This window comes from Syngnathoides biaculeatus, chromosome 5, assembly GCF_019802595.1.
Source record: "Syngnathoides biaculeatus isolate LvHL_M chromosome 5, ASM1980259v1, whole genome shotgun sequence".
NCBI lineage: Eukaryota > Metazoa > Chordata > Actinopteri > Syngnathiformes > Syngnathidae > Syngnathoides > Syngnathoides biaculeatus.
Genome location: NC_084644.1, coordinates 6,348,340 through 6,370,930, shown reverse-complemented (window position 1 = coordinate 6,370,930; position 22,591 = coordinate 6,348,340). Strand labels below are relative to the sequence as shown.

The 22,591-nt window shown below is 46.9% G+C and overlaps 1 protein-coding gene across 8 annotated transcripts in view; it reads left to right on the top strand.

Annotated features, from left to right (window-relative positions):
- The window catches only part of kif13a (kinesin family member 13A), a 60,239-nt gene that overhangs the window by 7,711 nt on the left and 29,937 nt on the right, over positions 1 to 22,591 (top strand). For all 8 annotated transcript variants that reach the window (XM_061820666.1, XM_061820665.1, XM_061820663.1 and 5 more), the window contains exons 3-13: positions 6,918 to 6,933; positions 11,242 to 11,302; positions 13,439 to 13,531; positions 14,087 to 14,267; positions 18,833 to 18,917; positions 20,107 to 20,241; positions 20,317 to 20,429; positions 20,534 to 20,645; positions 20,708 to 20,920; positions 21,000 to 21,110; positions 21,864 to 21,998. In XM_061820666.1, coding sequence (XP_061676650.1) covers positions 6,918 to 6,933; positions 11,242 to 11,302; positions 13,439 to 13,531; positions 14,087 to 14,267; positions 18,833 to 18,917; positions 20,107 to 20,241; positions 20,317 to 20,429; positions 20,534 to 20,645; positions 20,708 to 20,920; positions 21,000 to 21,110; positions 21,864 to 21,998 — 1,255 coding nt within the window. The remainder of the gene's footprint in view (positions 1 to 6,917; positions 6,934 to 11,241; positions 11,303 to 13,438; positions 13,532 to 14,086; positions 14,268 to 18,832; positions 18,918 to 20,106; positions 20,242 to 20,316; positions 20,430 to 20,533; positions 20,646 to 20,707; positions 20,921 to 20,999; positions 21,111 to 21,863; positions 21,999 to 22,591) is intronic.

Here is a 22,591-nt window from a genome sequence, read left to right as displayed (position 1 = left end):
TTGTCCGTCGCGGCCGCACGCCGAACCTATTTAGCATGCGACATCGACAAGTAGACCGGGTCAAAAGAAGTGCGTCCCGCTAGTAAATGTCACTTAACTTCCCTCGGGTAGCGAGCCCCCCCGAAATAAAGCGATTGATTGAACTTCGCTTTGAAGCCTGCAAAAGGGATTTAAGGTTTGTGCGGCGGCGCATCCCTCGGCATGCGCGGCCCGCGGACCCACCTTGTCACTCGCGGTGTCGCGCACGGCCGCGATGACTCCGCCGGGTCCGACCTGCGTCATCTGTCGGTCCGCTGGCACGAGCGCAGGAAAATTCCCCAAAGTACGGCATCCGGGCGCGTTGGCCTCCTCATTAGGGTTGTTTTTTTTTGACATGATCCGAGCTTGGCTTTCGTGTCGGAACTTTGACTCACGAGGCAACCTCGTTCGTCTTGTCCGCGTGTTTGCGGGGCGGTTGCCGGGCGACAGCCGTTGCCGAGACACAGAGGAGTTATATTGATGAGCGTATGAGAAATATGTCGCAGCCAAACAAATAGTTGAGGATGTGGAACAAGAATTATGCACGGATTCCCTTTAAGTGCAGCCGTGATGTCACGCACGGGCATTTCATTCTTCGAGGTCTTTGTAAACATCTGGTTTTTGGACCATCACCCTTTTGACAGCAGTTATTACTACTTAGCAAACAGTAGAAAAGTTTGCAGGATTACATAAAAATAGACAAAATATTCCATAGGGCAGGGGTGTCAAACTCATTTTTCTCGCGGGCCACGTTGTAGTTTCACTTTCCCTCCGAGGGCCGTTATGACTGTGAAACCATAAAAAGAGTCAATCGTCTCATCATTTGTACACCAATCAATTTATGAACTCGTTTTGGAATCAGAAATCAAGGTTAATGTGTTTTTCAACTATTCGTGTTCCGGGAACAAAAATGCTTGTAATATGTCAACTTTATCATTTTTTGATATATGACCATTTGAAATGTTGGTACAGATTTTTACAAGAATTGTGAAAAGTGATACTCTAGATTTGGCTTCGCAGGCCACATAAAATCATGTGGCGGGCCGGATCTGGCCCCCGGGCCTTGAGTTTGACACCGGTGCCATAGGGTTATAAAGGTGGAGCGTGACGCAGGAATCCGCCTGAATTAAATTGAATTGGCAGCATTTACTAAATACTCGAAATTCCTGGATTTGACTGTGGGGAGCGTTAAGAGTCAATAGATTGTTATTTTTAAATACTGTATGATTTTTTTTTTTGTTTGTTTTTTATGGGGCTACATTAAATTAATTCTACCCGGGGGAGTGGGGTCAAAGTGCACGTATGTAACTCAAACCTCTCACGTCATGTTTTTCTTCCGAAGTTGTCAAACTAGTCGCGAGTGAAGAAAAATCGCCCGTTAGTTGCAGCCAAGAAGTGAACTTGCACCATTTTGCTGCAATCGCGTTACATATTTCCGTAATAGCCGACCGATGCCGAGCTCTACTGCGCGAAATGCTATTTAAATGCGTTCATTATATCAATGCTAAAATCACATGGCAGCCCGAGACTTTGGCTCACTAGTGGCCTTCTTCATGGAATCTTCTGGAAGGAAGCCGCACAAGATTGCTCAGCGTTTTCCAGCGTGTTGTCTGTCGATACAGCAGGGTGACCTCTTTGCTTTGAGTGGGTGGGGGCGACTGACACCCCCCCCCCCCCCTCCAGCATACTAGGGGAATATTTGAAATGTTAGCCTGCCGGAGCGCAGTGTGCAACATTGTAACCCGACGTTGACACTGAGGGGCAAAAAGGGAGAAGCCAAAACTCCCCAACGTTGTGTTTGGCTCTGCAACTCGCGCGAATTGTTATTGCGCGAAACATGTCGACAGGCCAGCAGGGGAACGAGTCTCGCGTGTGGTTCCGTTGAGGTCGAACGGTTTGGAGGGCGAGAGTTTTAGGAATCGGGCAGAATTAGAATCTCCTGTGGAAGGGGGGGGGGAAACTCTTTCTGTCTGCGTGTGACTCGACGTGGTCCATTTGAGCAGCAGGATTATGTCATCAGACCGCTAAACTGTTCATTTGCAAATTTGGAGCGAGCGCGCTCGTGGGTGTCAGGCGCTCTATTTTTGTCGTGGGTTTTGGAAAAGAAAATATCGTTCGGCCGCAGGTACGAGCAGACGTCTACCGTAACGATTAGATAAAAGCGATTACGGGAAGAATTTGCATGGCGAATGTACTGCATGACCCCGCCCACCCCTCTCAAAAAAACAAAAACAAAAGTGTTTGTTCTTTCTTAACAGTTTCCACGGTCACTATATTACAAGTTACTGGGATGTCGTATGATGGAAAATATGACTACTTTCAATAATTGTTTGCTAATCATGGGTTATAATTGGTACCTTTGATACTTGATGCTAGTACTGAGTACTTTGGGAGGTCAAAATGGCATCACATGACTTGCTCCCCCAGGCAAGGGTGTGGCGAGCCGCTATATTCGCTGTCACCCCATTTTTGACTTTTCAACATTTTCCCTCGGTTTTCACGTCCCGACCAGACGTTCGTGTGCCAAATTACACCAAACGCCGTCGGAGGTTGCCCTGCGGGATGCAGTGTCGCTTATGGAAGTAAATATGTGCCGCCAGGATTTGAATTTGAAATGTAATGTGATCACATTTTCAAAAGTTGTATTTCAGTGTAACTTTTCAATATTAACAATTCAACCGGCTACAATTTGCTGTCTGAAATTCGCTGTCCGAACACCCAGCCAATCGCAGTTAGGCTTTCTTCGTCACGTGACGTCACATGCTAAGAAAGGGTAACTGCGATTGGCTGGGTGTTCGGTTCTGACCTGAAGTAACCCTGCCTGGTGCCACAGACGGTGAATTTCAGACAGCGAATTGTAGCAACTATTGAAAATGTGATAACTTTATGTTTCAAATTCCAATCCTATTTTCTGTGGCATTTCAAATTCAAATCCTGGTGGCACATAATTACTTCCATAGTTGCTTCCCCTGTAAGTAATAACATTGCTTGAGAACTGCGTCTTGTTCCGATTTTAACAAATGTTTCTTTTTGCGTCAAATATAATGTACCGTGATATTTCTGGCCTACAAGCCGCGACTTTTTTTTCACACGCTTTCAACAGTGCGGTTTATGTGTTGATGCGGCGCTGGGGTTAGCGCACCTGGTCATAAGCCTTGATACGCAGTTTAACACTAGCACAGCACGAATGCTAGCACTGTGCTAACGCTAGCACCGCGCTAGCGGTAGCGCTACATCACCACATAAACTGCAGTGTTAACACTGCATTAACGCTAGCGCCGCGCTAACGCTAGTGCCGCAACACCACATAAACTGCAGTGTTAACACTGCATTAACGCTAGTGCTGCGCTAACCCTAGCATCGCGTTAACGCGAGCACCGCGCTCATGTTAAACTCTTTCTGTGTACCGAGGCTTATAACCAGGTGCGCTCTGTATGGTGGGTATTCCGGTACTCCTGAAAATAAGAGTTTACACCACTTCCTGCTCAACGTCAGCTGGGATCACCCTGAAAAAAAATCACAAAGGGATTCCTTGTTCATATACGGCAGGGCTCAGAGATCTTTTGAGGCTGAGGACTACTTCGTGAGCACCGATCGTATGAAGGGCTACGTGACCTGTTTGCGGCAAATTTCAGACTGAGTTCATTACACGTACATAAAATATTTTTGTTTGAATTTATTGTAGTCAATGACATCACATGTATTTTAAAATTTTAATTCACGAAAGCAAGTCAGATTCTGAATTGAAAGCGCAAATAATAGTAACAATTTGTGGCCTACGGTATCTTTAGAACTTACCTCGCGGGGGCCTTATATGGTCCTCGCGGGCCACCGTTCGCCCGCGGGCACCGCGTTGGCGACCCCTGATATGCTGTATCATAAACACCTGGAAATTGGTGAGTCAAATATGTTGTCTGTAACCATGAATTTCTAAGTGTCTAACAGTCTATAAGTGTTGCACCACACGAAGAAACAAATTTTCACATTGTACGATAGTTGCGACGTTATTTGATGATCTAATCTTGCGTGTTTGTTGCCTGCTGGGCTCGGAGTGGACATTTTTTTTTGGGCGACATAATGACCCAGTGGCCTTAATCCTGCTACATATCCCGCGGTGGGGGTGGTTGGGGGGTTTCTGCCGCTGCACTCCCACCCTTCATAATTTCCTTTTGGGGATCAAATATGGAACTACGGCCTGGAGAAACCCCTCACCCAACTGTGCACGCTAACCCTTAGAGAGAGAGTTTTAAAAATAGCCTTAAGATCTGTCACAAAGCGGGGTTGTTTTCTACTTGAGATCAAATGAAAAGAAATGTTGATAAGATCATCTCGACGTAGGCGCTTTGGGGGAGGCTTGGTGGATTAGAACTGTATTTGTCTTGCAGCCATGTTGATATCTTTTCCGGATGTCTTATCATCGAATGGCCGGGAGCCGGCGCGCAGCCACGGCGAGGCCACAACGGCGCGCGACGCGCAGAACCGGCAGAACCGTGGCCCCGTGTGTGCTGAACCGCGACATAAGCCCGCAGAGCTCAGCGTGTCACCCGCGCTGAATTTGAATCCGACTGCCTCGAGGCCGCGGTATTTCGGCCCTGCGACCGAACGCCGCCAACACTTAGCATTTAGGCTGAGCGATTTCACGGCGAATTAAAATCATTCGGGTTTTGCCGCGTCGCCGCTTTTTTTTAACAGCAGTAAATACCGTCATATTTACAATTTACATTCAGAAAGTCCGATGAAAGTTTAACTGTTCGACGCCTGGCGTACTAATGCGCTGGGATTTCTGGAGGGGGCTCTTAAATTGATAGACGCATTAAATAATGTACAAGTCACGAATGAAGCCTGCCATTGTCTTCAGTGAGGAAGTAATTGTGTGATCAAGATCTATATTTAGCCACTTGGATACAGTCCGCTCCATTGTCTGGGTCGGCGTTGCCGGCATACCAGATGCGGCTGTGTGCAGCGTCCGTACAAAAGCGAGACAGAGCATCTTTGCAAGGAGTTCTGCTGTGCGACATGCCTCCCTCGCGGGGTCAGAGACATCTGCACTGGGTCTGTTTTTTGTTTCTCATCGTTCGGTGGTGGTGGTGGGTTAGCCTGCTAACACCTCCCAGATTCTTTCTGGGATTTGGATAAAGCGACAGATTTATTGTTGTTTGTCTGCCGTGGAGATTTCTTGCGTTGCAGATCGCAGGCCGCAGTCTGACTTGGAACATCTCCGCGTTGAGCTCGTTTAATTGCACCGGCCCGAAAAGATCATACGTGACACTGAATTTCACAGAGTTGATTTGAACTATTTGCCAATTTCCCCTCTAATTGTGCTTTCTCACCTACATCTATCTATCTATCTATCTATCTATCTATCTATCTATCTATCTATCTATCTATCTATCTATCTATCTATCTATCTATCTATCTATCTATCTATCTATCTATCTATCTATCTATCTATCTATCTATCTATCTATCTATCTATCTATCTAGCTAGCTAGCTAGCTAGCTAGCTACCACCTACCTCGCTAGCTGTCTGTCTGTCTGTCTCTCTCTCTCTCTCTCTCTATCTATCTATCTATCTAGCTAGGTAGCTAGCTAGCTACCCACCTACCTCACTAGCTGTCTGTCTGTCTGTCTCTCTCTCTCTATCTATCTATCTAGCTACCCACCTACCTCGCTAGCTGTCTGTCTGTCTCTCTCTCCCTCTCTCTCTCTCTCTCTCTCTCTCTCTCTCCCTCTCTCTATCTATCTTTATTATGTCCTTAAAAACGTTATGGTGGGGTTGTTTTGTGTGTGTGTGTGTGTCAACGCTTTCTAGACACGGTCATGTTAGTGATGCTTCCCAGGGATTGAGTGTCCCTCAGGTGTCGCATTTCCAGTCTTATATTAAAGCAGCTTGGCTAAGGCGGTTTTGCGGTACTGGTGACTGTGACTCCGGCTTAATGCCATCACAAACTTACCGACGGTCAGCGCAAGACTCAAGCGTAAATGTAAAAGTACACAGGTTGAGGTATTGAGACGCACGTCTTCACCCGTCCGTGAATCGGTCAAGGGTTGGACTCGAGCCCCTTAGCGCTAATTTTGGGAACAAACAATCTAGGTCCCTAAAGGCACGCTTTGATGGATTTGGTGTAGAAGAATTTGAGAGCCCTGACCTCACCCCATTTAAGAAAAAACACACACACGCGCACACATCTGGGATGATCTAGAACAGAGACTGTGAACCAGACCCTGTCTCCGAACACCCGACATCACTGACATGTAACTTCACAAAACATTCCCACATAATTAGTCTTGGACAACCCAAAAGAGTCCAAATTAATGTAGTTTTGATGGCCAGATGTCCCGATAGCATTATTTTGGATTCATTTGATCATACAGCAGAATACTTGTCTACATGCTCGCTTGTGGTGGCCGTTCGAGGCCTGCTTTTAGACTTTGGGGAATTCCGTGTCCAGATAAGAGTGCAATCCTGCATAACTCGAGGCCGTTCCGCGCTAAGCGCGCGAATCCTTTGTGCGCACTTCCGGCATCTGGGTACGCCGAGCGCAGCGCGCCCCAACCTGGCCTCTTTGTTGAGTCCGCTGGCATCGAGATCTATTTACTCAACGGAGTCATTGGACATTGAATGCTAAATCTCTTCCCTCGCTCACGCTTCACTGGCCCGATGGTGAACCCGATCGCAGCAGCGCCCGGGACCAGGAAATGCTGCTTGGAAGTGAATAAAAGGGGAGAAAAAAACAAAAGTCTGAGTACATGATTCCAATCCATCGGTATTTACTCTGTGTTTCGCATGTTCTCCTTCAATCCCAACGTTCCTAACTGATCTTTTTTTTCCCCCCTCTTCTTCCGCCGGCTCCCCAAATTGGAATCCCGCTCTCCGCGATGGATTGCGCGTCATTCAGCAGGAAGCAGTCCAAGGTATGCACCGTACGCTCCGACCGTTCTGTGTTGTTATGATCGCCGTCAAGCAATAAACACCAAACCCCCCCTTTCAGCGTAAGCGTTCGGAAAAATCTTCCGAGACGGTTTCCCGGAGGATGTGAGAAGCATCCTGCGCATCTCTGCACACAATAGCCGTGATTGAGGGGCGTTTTTAGTCTTGGGGTTGGTCAGCAGGAGCCGGATAGATGTCCGTGTGAATGTGTCAGCGCTCTAAGATGTGCCGAGCGCCCACAAAGGCCGTACAATGCCGGCAGGATGAGCGTGGACACTGGGCCAGTGTGTGCGCGCGCATTCAAAGCGGCATTGTTGCGAGCGCAACCCCCCCCCGGACCCCTCCCACCTCTTCCCCTTGACGACACTCTGGCGACCGGCTCGAGGATGCTTCGCACACCGGAGGCCGGCCGATTCTGTCGAGCGCACTCGTCCACGGGGACTTGGGCGACTGGGTCTCTGGGGTCAGTAGCCTGAATTTAACCCGGCCAGAACCGCCACACGTCTGCTCACTTCAAAACCGTTTGAAGTCCAATCTGCAGTGTAGATCTCAAGAAACGGACGTCAGCGTCATTATGCGGTAGAGTTGATGAATTAGCGATTAGGCGTGGGTTAGTATCAGTGTTACGCTGTGATAACAAAAAAAATGCTAAAATATTCGGTATATTAGCGTATTGCGATTCAAGATCCGAACTGTATTATTGTCAAATGTTCGAGACATGTCCAACCATCGAAGTCTGCTCCCTCTGACCTTCTCTCCAAAACATCCAACTTTGGCTGTCCTTCTAATGAGCTCATTTCTAATCCTATCCAACCTGAACATCAACATCTTCATTTCTGCCACCTCCAGTTCTACTTCCTTCTCTGATCCGTACATCGTGGCCGACCTCACCGCCGTTTTATAGACTTTGCCCTTCATCCTCGCGTCAACTCTTCTATCACATAGAACACCAGGCACCTTCTGCCAACTGTTCCACCCTGCTTGGACCTGTTTCTTCACTTCTTTACCACACTCTCCATTCCTCTGTATATATATATATATATATATATATATATATATATTGTGGGGTAACGTCATAGTAGAAATAAATTCATTTTCAGCCATGTTAACTAGCTAGTTGTGACATAGACTATAGTATTTTATTTCAAAAAACTGTAGCAGCGCAAACTCTCATAGTTGGTTGCAATTGTTTATTTCAAAAACTGTTACTGTAATATATTAACGTCACCTTGAATTTGTCTTCGAGTGTTGGGCGGCGTGCTTGTAAATGTGATATCGTGTACCTCCTACTTCTATGCCACCCTCGCTTCAAAAAGCTCACTCGACCCCAGTATGAAAGTGAAAAATCCCAAAACAACTGAAAAGTGGGGACGAGTTACTGGGAGGTAGGTGACCCCCATCGCCTCCACCGCCCCTCCAAAAAACTGAAACAAAAATCTAAACCTAGCTCATAACGGCTGCTAAAAGTTTTTCGCGGTTTTAAAAGTGATTTCCTTTTAACTGCAGTACAAGTCAAGTGGCTAATGCCAATTTGTAATAGAGCGTTCGCATCGTGATGGCAAACTTTTGGGTAATATTTGACATTTACTGTTACGCAACGAGTTGTAGACAAAATAATAATGTAAGATCAACTGAGATAATACTTTGTCTATGTAGAGAAGCATGAAAAGGGTGCGTGAAGCGTTTTAATTGCTAGTTGAATCGACAAAAAAAACCACAGCCAGAGTCCCTTTTCACTCATTCCTGCAATGGAGAGAAAATAAGGGATTAGCCCTGAAATCTTGTTATCCCTGACTTCAGCCTAGTAGTAGCAGAAAAGGGCTTCCCGGCGTCTACGAGCACGCTCAGAACTCCGGACCCGGTAACAACTTCGAACTCCTCACACACACCGACAGCCCTGACGCACAAGCGGCGTCAGCACACCGGGATTGTAGGCCAAGCACTTAGCACCTTCGACTCTATAAACAGCCGCGAATAAAGTCTTCAGATCGAAACGTCATGGGCAGTTTTTCCTCGGAGATGTTTCGACGAGTAGCTGCGTATTCCTTTTGTTGTCAAGTGGACGGCAAAAGAAACGGTCCCTCTGTCGTTAGCCTTACGCCGGTTAGCAAGACGGTCAGCTAGCGATTCTGCCTCGGTTAGCATCTTCTAAACTGTCCTACGGCGTTTTCTTTTTATTGCTGTGTTCGTTCCTTTCTGTCTGATTTTTACCCCCAAAACAGGTAGCAGAAGTCAAGATAGCCCCGGGGCGAGACTTGAAAAGGGGTCTATTGTCCAATCGTGGAAAAAAAATAAACTTATTCGGGGCGGGCCGGCAAGACGGTCCAGAGGAGACTGCCCGACCTAGATAGTAAAAGCAGCTCTAATTGAGAATGATGGCACTTTTTGTTCCTTTGAAAGGACACAAACTCACTTGACCGAAGTCACAAGAAGAGTTTTTGTTTTCAGAGCGTGCTTCTCATGCCGACTCTGCAGAGGCGCCGTCTTCCCGGCCAAAAGCCCCCCACAACCCCACCCTGATCGGGATTAGTAAGGAGTTAAAAAAAGTGCTGCGCTTTGGCAGCAATTTGTCACAATGCTTAATTCCAGACAACGCCAGCCCCGTTGTTTGCTTGCACTGCGGCAGAATGTTTTTATTTGATCTCATTATGACAACGATTAGCTACATGGATGTTGTGTCAACTGGGTTTAATAGTCAAGCTACAGTGAAGAAAATAAGTATTTGAACACCCTGCTATATTCCAAGTCCTCCCACTTGGAAATCATGGAGGGGTCTGAAAGTTTCATCGTAGGCGCATTTTCACTGTGAGAGAGATCATCTAAAAAAGAAAAGTCCAGAAAACACAATGTATGATTTTTTTCTGTGATACAGCTGCAAATAAGTATATGAACACCTGAGAAAAGCAATGTTAATATTTGCTACAGTCGCCTTTGTTTGCAATTACAGGGGGTCAAACATTTCCTGTAGTTGTTCACCAGGTTTGCACACACTGCAGGAAGGATTTTGGCCCACTCCTCCACACGGACCTTCTCTAGATCAGGCAGGTTTATGGGCTGTCGCTGAGAAACACGGGAGTTTCAGCTCCCTCCAAAGATGTTCGATTGGGTTTCGGTCTGAAGACTGGCTAGGCCACTCCAGAACCTTGATGTGCTTCTTACGGAGCCACTCCTTGGTTTTCCTGTCTGTGTGCTTCAGGTCATTGTCTTGTTGAAAGACCCAATCCACGACCCGTCTTCCATGCCCTGACTGAGGGGAAGGGGTTGTTCCCCAAAATCTCATAATACATGTCCGCGGTCGACATGTCCCATGTGCAAAAAAACACCCCCAAAGAATGATGCTACCACCCCCATGCTTCACAGTAGGGATGGTGTTCTCGGGATGGAACTCATCGTTCGTCTTACACGGTTGGTTGAATTATGATCAAAATGTTCCATTTTGGTCTCATCTGACCTCAAAACAGCCTCCCATGACTCCTCTGTATCATCCAAATAGTCATGAGCAAATTTAAGACTGGCCTTGACATCTGACAGGTGCATCTGATTCAGGATAATACATGGAGTGGAGGTGGACTTTTAAAGGCGGACTAACCGGTCTTTGAGGGTCAGAATGCTAGCTGATAGACAGGTGTTCAAATACTTATTTGCAGCTGTATCACACAAATAAATCCTTAAAAAATCCTACATTGTAATTTCTGGATTTTTGTTTTTAGATTATATCTCACACAGTGGACATGAGCCTACGATGAAACTTTCAGACCCCTCCATGATTTCCAAGTGGGAGGACTTGCAATATAGCAGGGTGTTCAAATACTTATTTTCTTCACTGTAGAGTGTCTTCTCCATCTCCCTGCAGCTAATGCAGGTGTCTCTGGGATACAAAGCAAGGGGGGGGGGGGGGGTGTCTCTTCTGCTCAGTTCTGCACCGTGAAACCCAGCACCGGGGGCTGCGAGCCAGCAGGCGCCGGCGGGGAGCGCTCAGGCCCCGTTTCCTTGGAGACGGGGGTCACTGGGTGCTGGAATTTCTTGGGGGAGCGCTGACCCTGATTTATGAATTCATTTAGCCGCAGCCTCGGTGGCAAAACCGCGAACAGTGGATTTGCGCAGACCGTCTTAATGAGCGTTACTTTGAACAATACGCTTAGTTAGTCGGCGTCTTACTTTTTGCGGACCGATGATTAAAACCCGATTTTGCGGCTTGTTAAGAAGCAGGATTAGCTCGCGTTGGACCGCACACGTTCGGAAAAGTGCGGAAAGTGTGTTGCCAATCTATTTGTTGTCCGCTTTCTGTGCAGGTTTTCGCCTTTGACCACTGTTTCTGGTCCATGGATGAGTCCAACGTTCCCAAATATGCCGGTGAGTCAACACGGGAAGACGTCGTCCTCATCGGAGCGCTCCAAATACCGGGTCACGAGTTTGGCTGCTTTGGGACACCGAAGAGGCGCTTTGGATCGCACAACTCAAACATTCGGATCGACTTTCATGTTAAAACTATAAAAAAAAAACATAATTTCATGACTTTTAGCTGCCTGTAAACAAATAGGAACACCTCATAATTAATATAATAGCAGACCTCCAACCAATGTCCCCTACTTGGATGGGCAGCAAATTGTACTGTATACCTTCAGTACCTTACAATATATATTTCTGGTTATTAATGTAGGCGGGACGGTGGAGCAGCTGGTAAAGCGTTGGCCTCACAGTTTTGAGGACTCTGGTCCGATCCCAGCCCCGCCTGTGTGGAGTTTGCATGTTCTCCCCGTGCCCGCGTGGGTTTTCTCTCCGGGCACTCCAGTTTTCTCCCGCATCCCAAAAACATGCAACATTCATTGGACGCTCTAAATTGCCCCAAGGTGTGATTGCGAGTGCGACTGTTGGTCGTCTCTATGTGCTCTGCGATCGGCTGGCGACCAGTTCAGGGTGTACCCTGCCTCTTGCCCGTTGACAGCTGGGATAGGCCCCAGCACTCACCGCGACTCTTGTGAGGATAAGCAGCTCATGAAAATGGATGGGTTTTAATGTAGGGTTAACCCTCACATTAGTCAAAATGGAAACAACACCTCAGTTTTTGGCCATTTTGAAAAGATGAATGATAATCATGGTGAATTTATGGTATTTTTTTGTAAGTTGAGTGCAAATGATCGAAGTAGAACATTGTTATTCATATAATCACAATAATTTTAAAATAAAATAAGCACAGAAAGTACAACCGTTTACTTTTTTATGGTTGTAGTTTAACACCATATTTTCCGACCTATAAGCCGTGACTTTTTTCACATGCTTTCAACCCTGCGGTTTATGCGGTGATGCGGCTAATTTGTGCATTTGTTTCTAACGGCCGCAAGGGGGCACTCGAGCGGAAAAGGTAAGAGTGAGACCGGTGGAATATATCTGCCGAGGAAGTGACTTTTACCGGTCTGGCCCTCCTAGCGCTGTGCTAGTGTGTTACTGTCGTCTCTCAGTGATTATTACCGGTATGTTTTTTTTTTTTTTTAACCGGCCCTGTTAGCGTGGCGCTAGTGTTAGCGTTAAACTCTCTGTGTACCGTCTTTCTTTGTAAATATCTCGTGTTTCAATGTGGGCACTTGCGTCTTTTATACGGCTGCGGCGTACGTATGTACCAAATGGTATTTCCTTTCCAAATGTACAAATATATGTGCCGAGGAAGTGACTTTTACCGGTCCGGCCCTGTTAGCGCTGCGCTAGCATGTTAATGCCGTGTCTCAGTGATTTTTACCGGTGTATTTTTTTTAACCGACCCTGTTAGCGCGGCGCTAGCGTTAAACTCTGTGTACCGTCGCTCTTTGTAAATATCTCATGTTTCAATGTGGGCACTTTAGGCGTTTACACGGCTGCACGCTATGTATGTACCAAACGGTATTTCCTTTCCAAATGTACTGGGTGAGGCTTATAACCAGGTGCCCTCTGTTGGCCGAGAATTACGGTAATTGTAATTTCAAGTTTTAAAACAATACGTTAAGTGGTACCAAAATTAAACCCGTCACTCATCCACTCCTCGAATAAAAAGATAACATAAACTCCTTGCTAGAGTTAATAACGTGTACATTTTTACCTGAACCAAAATTTCTTGCTCCACTGTACAAATCACTTTCAGTGACGTCATCGGAGAAGAAAACGAGATTATTAGTGCAAGCAAAAATGCAAATTCTCCCAAAGGATTGCGGCCATTTTGCCCGCCACTCTTGTTTTGTGATGGAGATGCGATACATTCATATGCTGAGCGGAGAAGACGGTCCGAGCGCTCGAGGGCGCCGCCCGAAGCTGCAGCGCCGAGGCTTTATTTAGCTTATTAGACAGCTGTTGTATTCACAAGTCGCGCGACATTACAGACTGCGCCAAATAGTTCCAACGTGACCAGGCAGCTGTTGCTCACTGTATTTATATGAACATTTCTCGTCTTTTTTTTTGTGTTTGAACCGGTGATGATGTGTTTACCTCAATCGCCATGGTAACTGCTTCTTTGTCGCAAAGGTCAAGAGGTGGTGTTCAAGTGCCTTGGAGAGGGAATACTTGAAAATGCATTCCAGGGATATAATGCCTGCATATTTGCCTATGGACAAACAGGTAATTCTATTATATTAATATGTAGATGTATAAAATTTGAGACGGTTTCGCAGCACAATTATGTAACGGTTTGCACGTCTGACTCGCAGTCGAGATGTTCCGCGTTCGAAATCTTAGCTCAAACCCTCCTGTGTGGGTTTCCTCCTGCTTTTCTATGGCTTCGTTGTACCCTCCGAAAACATGCACGTGCATTGAAGACTCCAAATTGTCCGTAGGTTTGAATCCTAGCGCGGGTCGCAGGTGTCAAACTCGAGGCCCGGGGGCCAGATCTGTCCCTTCTTATCATTTTATGTGGCCCTCCTGCTAAAGCTAATCATGTGTTTCGACTTCTTGTTTCTTGCTAAAATACGAATATTTTATGAACTTTTGTTCACATTCACTTCTTCTGTACGCATCTGTTCTCCCTAAAATATGAACCACGTGTTTAATTAGTATTAGGAGAAACGAAGCTAATCCCAGAACTCTGACTTCTTGCCTGGGGGGGGGGGGGGGGGGATTTGGGCCATATCACCCAGATTTAATTTCAAATTGAAGGCATTTCCGTTGTCTTCGTAGGTTCTGGCAAGTCCTTTTCCATGATGGGGAACGGAGAGCAGCCGGGTTTAATCCCTCGACTGTGCTGCTCGCTGTTCAAAAGGGTCCAGCAAGAGGCCAACGAGGGCCACACTTTCAAAGTGGAGGTTTCCTACATGGAAATCTACAACGAGAAGGTCCGCGACCTGCTGGATCCCAAAGGGTGAGTTTCTCTCGGAGCAAACGCAGGTGTGACCCGCGTCTGGGCCACGAGACGAGCTCACGCTTTGGGCTCGCGGCGACGGCCGCTTGCACAAAGCGGTGACCTCGCTGGCTCCTCCTACCGGCGACGAGTTGACTGTTCACGGCGCGAGTCGTCGGGCCGCCGGCCTTGTCGTGACTCGCCCCGCAACTGTGTCTCCTTTCAGAACGGAAAGATGGACTTTCCCCGAGTTTGAATGAAAGTATTTTAGTGGCATTGTCCCCTTTTTGAAAGACGAGATGATAGCGATGCAGGTGTTTTCCACTGCCTCTCAAATACCTAACGGAATGGTTGACTGAAGTTCTTTAAAGTAGTTACAAAATGCGTGACTTGAGGGGCCAGATCCACTTTACAAAATGATTTTAACGCTGCTAAAAGTTGCCGAGAAATTACACTTTGTGTGTCCATGCACAGAAATATGCACTGACGTCCTCAATTTTACTGCTAATACATAATGAGAATTGCTCAAAATGGGCTTATGACTAGTATCCATGTGGTGGTGGTGGTGGTATAACAGATACTTAAACACATACAGTTTGTTGCAGCAACACCCGTAGACAGTCAATAAAACCCTACTTACGCGTACATATTCTTTATCCTCTGTGAAAAATGACTACCGTCATTTCCGGCCTACAAGCCGCGACTTTGTACACACGCTTTCAACCCTGCGGTTGATGCGGCTAATTTGTCCATTTTTTTTTTTTTTCTAACGGCCGCAAGGGGGCGCTCGAGCAGGTAAGGTAAGAATGAGACCGGTGGAATATATGTCCCGAGGAAGATTTCTTTTACCGGTCCGGCCCTGTTAGCATGCGCTAGCATGTTGCTGCCGTGTTTCAGTGATTTTATGTTATATGTTTTTTTTTTTTTAATGTGCCCTGTTAGCGCTGCGCTAGCATGGCGCTAGCGTTAGTCCTACCTTTAGCGCTAGCTCTAGCCCTAGCTTTAGCGTCAGCGCCACGCTAGCGTTAAACTCTTTCTGTGTACCGTCTTTGTAAATATCTCGTGTTTCAATGTGGGTTTCGATGTGGCGTTTGTATGTACCAAATGGTATTTCCTTTACAAATGTCCTCGGTGAGGCTTGTAACCAGGTGCGCTCTGTAGGTTGGAAATTACGGTAATATGATAGATGTTTTTACTAAATAACTTCCAGTAATTTTTTCGCTTGTGCTTGCAAGACGGCAGCACGGTGAGATAACTGTGTCTGCCTCACAGTTCTGAGGACCGGGGTTCAAATCCGGGCCCCGCCTGTGTGGAGTTTGCATGTTCTCCCCTCTCACCCTGCGTGGGTTTTCTCCGGGCACTCCGGTTTTCTCCCACATCCCAAAAACATGCAGTAATTGGATACCCTTAGGTGTGATTGTGAGTGCGATTGGCTGGCGACCAGTTCAGGGTGTACCCCGCTTCCTGCCCGTTGACAGCTGGGATAGGGTCCAGCACTCCCATGACCTTTGTGAGGATAAGCGGCAAAGAAAATGGATGAATGGATTCAAAATGCGAGTGATTTGAGTTATTAGTGTTGTCACGGAAGGAATTAAACTCTCATCTCAAGGCACCACTGTCCTAAATATAGAGACAAATATTGCATGATGTAGCATTTGCTACTGCGATGAAACAGATTCACACAGTCTGAAACTTGAAAAATGCGATCAGCCACTAAAAATTTTTACACACAAAAAACTAGTCTTCACTATCCCGAGTGTTAACCATAAAGTTAGTTTTCATCTCACTAAATTGCTTTCTACATGAAGACAAAACCCAGAAAACTTTGTTTTTGACCCTAAAGTGCTACAATAAGATGCTTCATCACTCCAAACATATAAGGATATGCTAGGAATACAAATATTATTTTGTGTCATGCCGAAGATGCTCACAGACGAAAATGGAGTGGATGTGCACGTCATCACTAAAGATGGCTGACTTTGGCTAGTTAAAGAAAAAAAACAAAACACCTACAGTGGGAGGTGACTCACTAGAATGGAAAATGGACACCTGGTAACTTAACCTGAGCAGGTGTTAGGCAGCCGAGTTGGATAGAATTCCGCCAATGGTGAGCTATTGGATTTCTTCTCAACCACCGACAGGCAACCTTAAAGGATTACACGCAGTGTTAAAAATTTCATATCAGGTCCACTGTGCTGAAGGAAGTTCAGTTAAAACATGAAAACATTCCTGAGGGAATAATTAATGTATTAATGTCCAACGCGGAAATCATTATTTCAGTTACCGTAATTTCCGGCCTACAGAGCGCACCTGATTATAAGCCTCACCCAGGATATTTGTAATGGAAATACCATTTGGTAAATACATAAGCCGCACCTGTGTAAAAGCCGCAAGTGGCCACATTGAAACACGAAATATTTACAAACAAAGACGGTACACGGAAAGAATTTTCAAAGTTTTAATACCTCAGCTTAGCTTAACATAGCAACAACAGGTTAGCACGAAAAGGGTTGGTTAAAAAAAAAAAAAAAAACAGCTGTGGCACCTACACAGTAGCAACATGGTAAGACAACGCTAACAGGGCCGGTTAAAAAAAAAAAAACAAACATACCGGTAAAGATGACTGAGACACGGCAGTAACACGGCAGGGCTAACACTAGCGCAGCGCTAACAAGGCCGATGGAAAAAAAAAAAACATACCGGTAAAAGTCACTTCCTCAGCACATATATTCCACCGGTCTGACTCTTACCTTTCCCGCTCGAGTGCCCCCTTGCGGCCGCTAGAAAAAATGCACAAATTGGCCGCATCACTGCATAAGAGGGAGTCAGAAGTCCTCGTTGGGAAACAGCTAGCTGGTGGCTAATACCATGATCCAAAAATAAACTAATACGTACAAGTGAAAAAAAATCGGGATGTCAAAAAAAAAAAAAAGTTTGATATTTAAACCATTCCTGTTTTTATGTCCGCCTTCCCGAAGGTTACATTCTCATGTTTTGCGTCCAACTTTCTGTGTACAGATTTTGATCTGCCGACTTGTATTTGTCTGCTGATTCTTTCCGGGATGTTCCCTTGAAACAAACTCTTCCATCCTGCCAAAATCTTGTCAGCGGGGTTCCAAATCTGTTTTTAACGTCGGCCGCTAAATGTTTAAATCACGTTTCCTCCAGATCTGCTCCAGTCCGCGCATCTGGCAACAATTTAACACGCAAAATCTCGTGTAGGAGGATCGTTCGGACTTTCTACGTCGTAGCTCATCACATCGGCTTTGATTATTATTTTAATGGTTACGGACGCCGATGTTGTTTTTATAGTATCTAGATGACATCCTGCACGCGGGAGACCTCACATCGCCAAACACAACAAAACGCACCCCCCCGGCCCCGCCCCCCGAGTGCTCCCCACGTCGCAATTGTGCAAAATTCAGAAGGCCTCGCTCACAGGCTCGTGTTAAGGAAATAAGCTGTTTACAAGAGATTTACTTGGTCGTGTTATTTCGTGGGCGGCACGGTGTCTCAGCTGGTAAAACGCTGGCCTCGCAGGTCTGAGGACCCTGGTTTGATCCCGGCCCCGCCGCTGTGGATTTTGCATGCTCGCCCCGTATTTGCCTGGGTTTTCTCCGGGCCACTGTACAGAAGAAGTGAAGGTGAAGAAAAGTTCATAAAATATTCGTATTTTCGCAAGAAACAAGAAGTCAAGACACGTGATTTTTGCTTTCGCGGGAGGGCCACGTAAAATAATATGAAGGGCCAGATCTGGGCCCCGGGCCTTGAGTTTGACACCTGCGACCGCACTCGGTTTCCTCCCACATCCCAAAAACATGAAGCATTAATCGGACACTCTAAATTGCCAATAGGTGTGATTGTCTCTATGTGCCCTGCGATTGGCTGGCAACCAGTTCAGGATGTTCCCCGCCTCCTGCCCATTGACAACTGGGATAGGCTCCAGCACCCCCCCCATGACCCTTGTGAGGATAAGCAGCTAAGAAAATGAAAATGGAAATTAATTGGACACTCTAAATTGCCCCTAGGTGTGATTGTGTGTGCGACGGCTTGTCTCTATGTGCCCTGCGATTGGCCGGCAACCAGTTCAGAGTGTAACCCGTTGACAGCTGGGATAGGCTCCAGCATCCCCCGTGACCCTTGTGAGGATAAGCGGCTAAGAAAATGAAAATGGAAATTAATTGGGCACTCTAAACTGCCCCTAGGTGTGATTGTGAGTGTGGTTTTGGCTCTATGTGCCCTGCGATTGGATGGCAACCAGTTCAGGGTATACCCCGCTTTCAATGCAGCTGGGATAGGCTCCAGCACCCCTGAGACCCTAGTGAGGATAAGCGGCAAAGAAAATGGATGGATGGATGTTAACAAGCGGTATGATTTTCGTACAATACGAGCAATTAAAAATTCCCTTTCTCCGTCCTTCCGTCTTAACGACATGCTCGAGGTGAAAGTGATCGTTTTAATACTGCAAAGTTCTGGAATTGCCAGGAAAAAGTACTTCAAACAAGGAGGAAATGAAACGTGCCCGATGCCATGAGGGGCATTTACACTGTTTTCACCGACTGGACTTTTTGTTTCCCCTCCTCAAGCCGGCAGTCTCTGAAGGTCCGCGAACACAAAGTCCTGGGCCCCTACGTGGACGGTTTGTCTCAACTGGCCGTGACCAACTTTGAGGTATGAACGTCTGTCACCCAAGGAACGCGTCGTACTGCCGGACAAAACTCCCTCATGCCTTAATTGCGTGGAAAACAAACGCTAGCATCCAAAACAATCCCTTCCATCTCAACAGCGCTGATCCCAACAATGTGGTTTTAGTCCTCGCGAGCTCCTAACGACACATTTATTGTGAACGTGGAATGCGTGCGGTTTTGGGTGGGTTGCATGCCGAGCATTGGCGGGGGCGTCCCTTGATTAAGTTTTGACAGCTCCACCCTTATTTCCGTGCACTCTTGTTTCCCGGACGTTACTGCGCTGGATTTCCCAGAGCCCGGCCGGTCTTTCTGCCCGTCGTGACCCATCTGAACGCCGTGTGAACGTTGGCCGCCTTTTATTGTTCTGAAAAGGATCCCGTTTGCGCATTTTTTATACAAAGTATTTTGATGCAAATTCTGACTTTAGTAGTGGAATCCGACTTCAGTTGAAATTCGAGTTAAGTCGCTACTCTAGGAATGGATCTCGTTGACCGAGGACTCCCCGTATTGAACTTCTCTGGCAGAGGGCTGAAAACAAAAAAATTGCTTTCCGTCATCGTCAAATGTGGTGAAAACCTCACTTTGTTAAGATTAATTATCAAATTAATCATTTGCTGTCACCGTGATTTGACAGGCGCGTACGCGCCCGCGCGCCATCGCTCTCGCAAATCTCCACAGTTGAGCACGAAAAATCACGCGCACGAAATTTGTTACGAGTTGAAATACATAGATATTGAAAGACGTGGCTTATTTTGTGTAGTCTTGACCAATGTTCCCTCTAAACTGCGCCACTGCGCACTTGTCCCACACACTCGGCCCACATGAAAACCGATCCAGTGCAGTGAACCACAGCCTGACATTTCTTTCGGAAGCACACGGTCGATAACAACGAGCTGCTGCTCAGCCTACGTCTACTTCCTGACACCGCCCCCCTCTGCTCTTAAAGGGGTACACTCTTAATAACAAACAGAACACACACAGGTAACTTTATATCTGCGGGCATGACTGGTGGACTACACCCGTCGCGCTATATCTGCAGGCATGAGTGACCACACCGGTACATTTTTCAAATGTGAGTGACTGCATTTGATAACGCAGATAAATGGTTTTATTCTTCCCGTGACGTTGACGTTAAGTGCAGCCCATTTCCTGTTTGCATCACTCGTTTGCAGGACATCGAGGTGCTCATGTCGGAGGGGAACAAATCTCGCACAGTGGCGGCCACCAACATGAACGAGGAGAGCAGCCGATCTCACGCCGTCTTCAGCATCATCGTCACGCAAACGCTCTACGATCTACAATCCGGGGTGAGTCCCCCATCAGGACGCGGAGCCCTCCTAAAAGCTTCGGACCTTACTGTGGCTTCTTGGATACTTTCTCAGAATTCCGGGGAGAAGGTGAGCAAGATGAGTCTCGTCGACTTGGCAGGAAGCGAGCGAGTGTCCAAGACGGGAGCGGCCGGCGAGCGACTCAAAGAAGGCAGCAACATCAACAAGTGGGTATCGCTCGGGATTAAAAGGCAACGTGGTTCACCGTGAAGTGACTTTCATGTTCAAGAAATCGGAAAGTCTTTAAATGGAACTCCGTATGTGGTTGTAGGTCTCTGACCACATTAGGTTGTGTGATTTCGGCGCTAGCTGATCAGTCTGCAGGAAAGGGGAAGGCCAAATTTGTGCCTTACAGAGACTCAGTCCTCACCTGGCTTCTCAAGGTTTGCGCCGCACGTTAAGTTTCCTTCTGATGTGAGCTGGCGCCGACACGTCTTCTCTTCAGGACAACCTAGGCGGGAACAGCAAGACGGCGATGATAGCCACAGTCAGTCCTGCAGCAGACAACTACGAAGAAACCCTTTCCACTCTGCGTTACGCCGATCGAGCGAAGAGGATCGTCAACCACGCCGTCGTGAACGAGGACCCCAACGCCCGCATCATCCGAGAGCTCCGAGAGGAGGTGGAGAAGCTTAAAGTGCAGCTGTCTCAGGCCGAGGTGAGACCTCGCACCCGACGGAATTCCTTCACGGTCACTCCTGACGTGGTCCTGACGTGGTCCCCGATCCGCCCTCAAGTCCTTGAAGGCTCCCGAGCTGAAGGAGAAGCTGCATGAATCTGAGAAACTCATCATGGAGATGACGGTCACCTGGGAGGAGAAGCTAAGGAAGACTGAAGAGATCGCTACGGTTTGTAGCGTAATTCCCGCCCTACTGAGCGCACCTTGTTACATTTGTAAAGGAAATACCATTTGGTACATACATACGTCTCGGTTAGGTAAACCAAGGGTCGTGATTTCATATCTCACTGGGGCCTCTACTCCCCTAGAGGGGTTGTGTCAGCAAAGCCCTCCGGTGTAAAAACTGTGCCAAACAAATATGAGCATTCATCTGAGATGTTACGCTGTGGCGACCCCCTAACAGGACAACCCGAAAGAAACGTAGATATATGTCGCAGCTATGTAAAAGTGCCCACATTGAAACCCACATTGAAAAACGAGATATTTCCAAAGAAAAACGGTACACAGAGAGTCAAACGCTAGCGCCGCCGCCCTAACACTAATGCTTGTGCCGCTGCGCTAACGCCAGCGCCGCACTAACGCTAGCGCCGCGCTAACAGGGCCGGTCAAAATAAAACATACTGGTAAAAATCACTGAGACACGGCAGCAACACGCTAGCGCAGCGCTAACAGGGCCCGACCGGTAAAAGTCACTTCCTCGGCACATATATTCCACCGGTCTCACTCTTACCCTTTCCGCTCAGGTGCGCCCGTTAGAAAAAAAATGCACAAATTAGCCGCATCACTGCATAAACTGCAGGGTTGAAAGCATGTGAGAAACGTCGCGGCTTATAGGCCGGAAATTACGGTATATATGACATATGATCATTATTCCTTGAATAAAGCCTCTGCGCCTATGAATAGAGCGATAATGTGCCTGCAGGAGCGCCAGAAGCAGCTGGAGAGCATGGGCATCTCTCTGGAAACATCCGGGATTAAAGTGGGTGAAGACAAGTGTTTCCTGGTCAATCTGAACGCGGATCCTGCCTTGAACGAGCTGCTCGTTTATTATCTTAAGGTAGGAATTTTGGAATTAGAGGTTAGAGGAAGTGTGACGTTCGAGGCGGCGAGGAAAACGTAGCGTCTGCTTCAGGGGATGCAAGATGATTGCGATTGATTCGGGAGTGAAAACGGACGTTTTCAACCTAAATAAATCAAATCCAAACCATAAATATTTTTGTAACATTGTGCGTAACGTTTTTTTTTTTTTTTTACTAGTCTTTCATTTGTCATTGTTTGAAATACAGTAGATCACATTAAGAAATGGATTCATGTTCCATTCATCGCATGCAAGGTGTCCAAAAAAGAAAAGCAGGAGGGAGTCGATGCTCCGTTGAAAGCGACGGCTTGTTTTGGTCGTTCATCGTCGTGATCCAGTGCATCGCTGAAAGTCAGAAGTAACGTTCGTTGCGCCTCCGATTTCTAGTTTCTTCCTTTTTTTTGAACTGGGTGCGGCGATTCAGTGAGGTGAACGGGTTGAACGTGGCCTGCGCGTTGATTCAATGGTTAGCACGTTCGGGGGTTTGGAATCTGGACTCGGGCCTTCCTGTGTGGAGTTTGAATGTTCTCTTCGGGCCCGCGTGGGTTTTCTCCAGGTACTCCTGCTTCCAA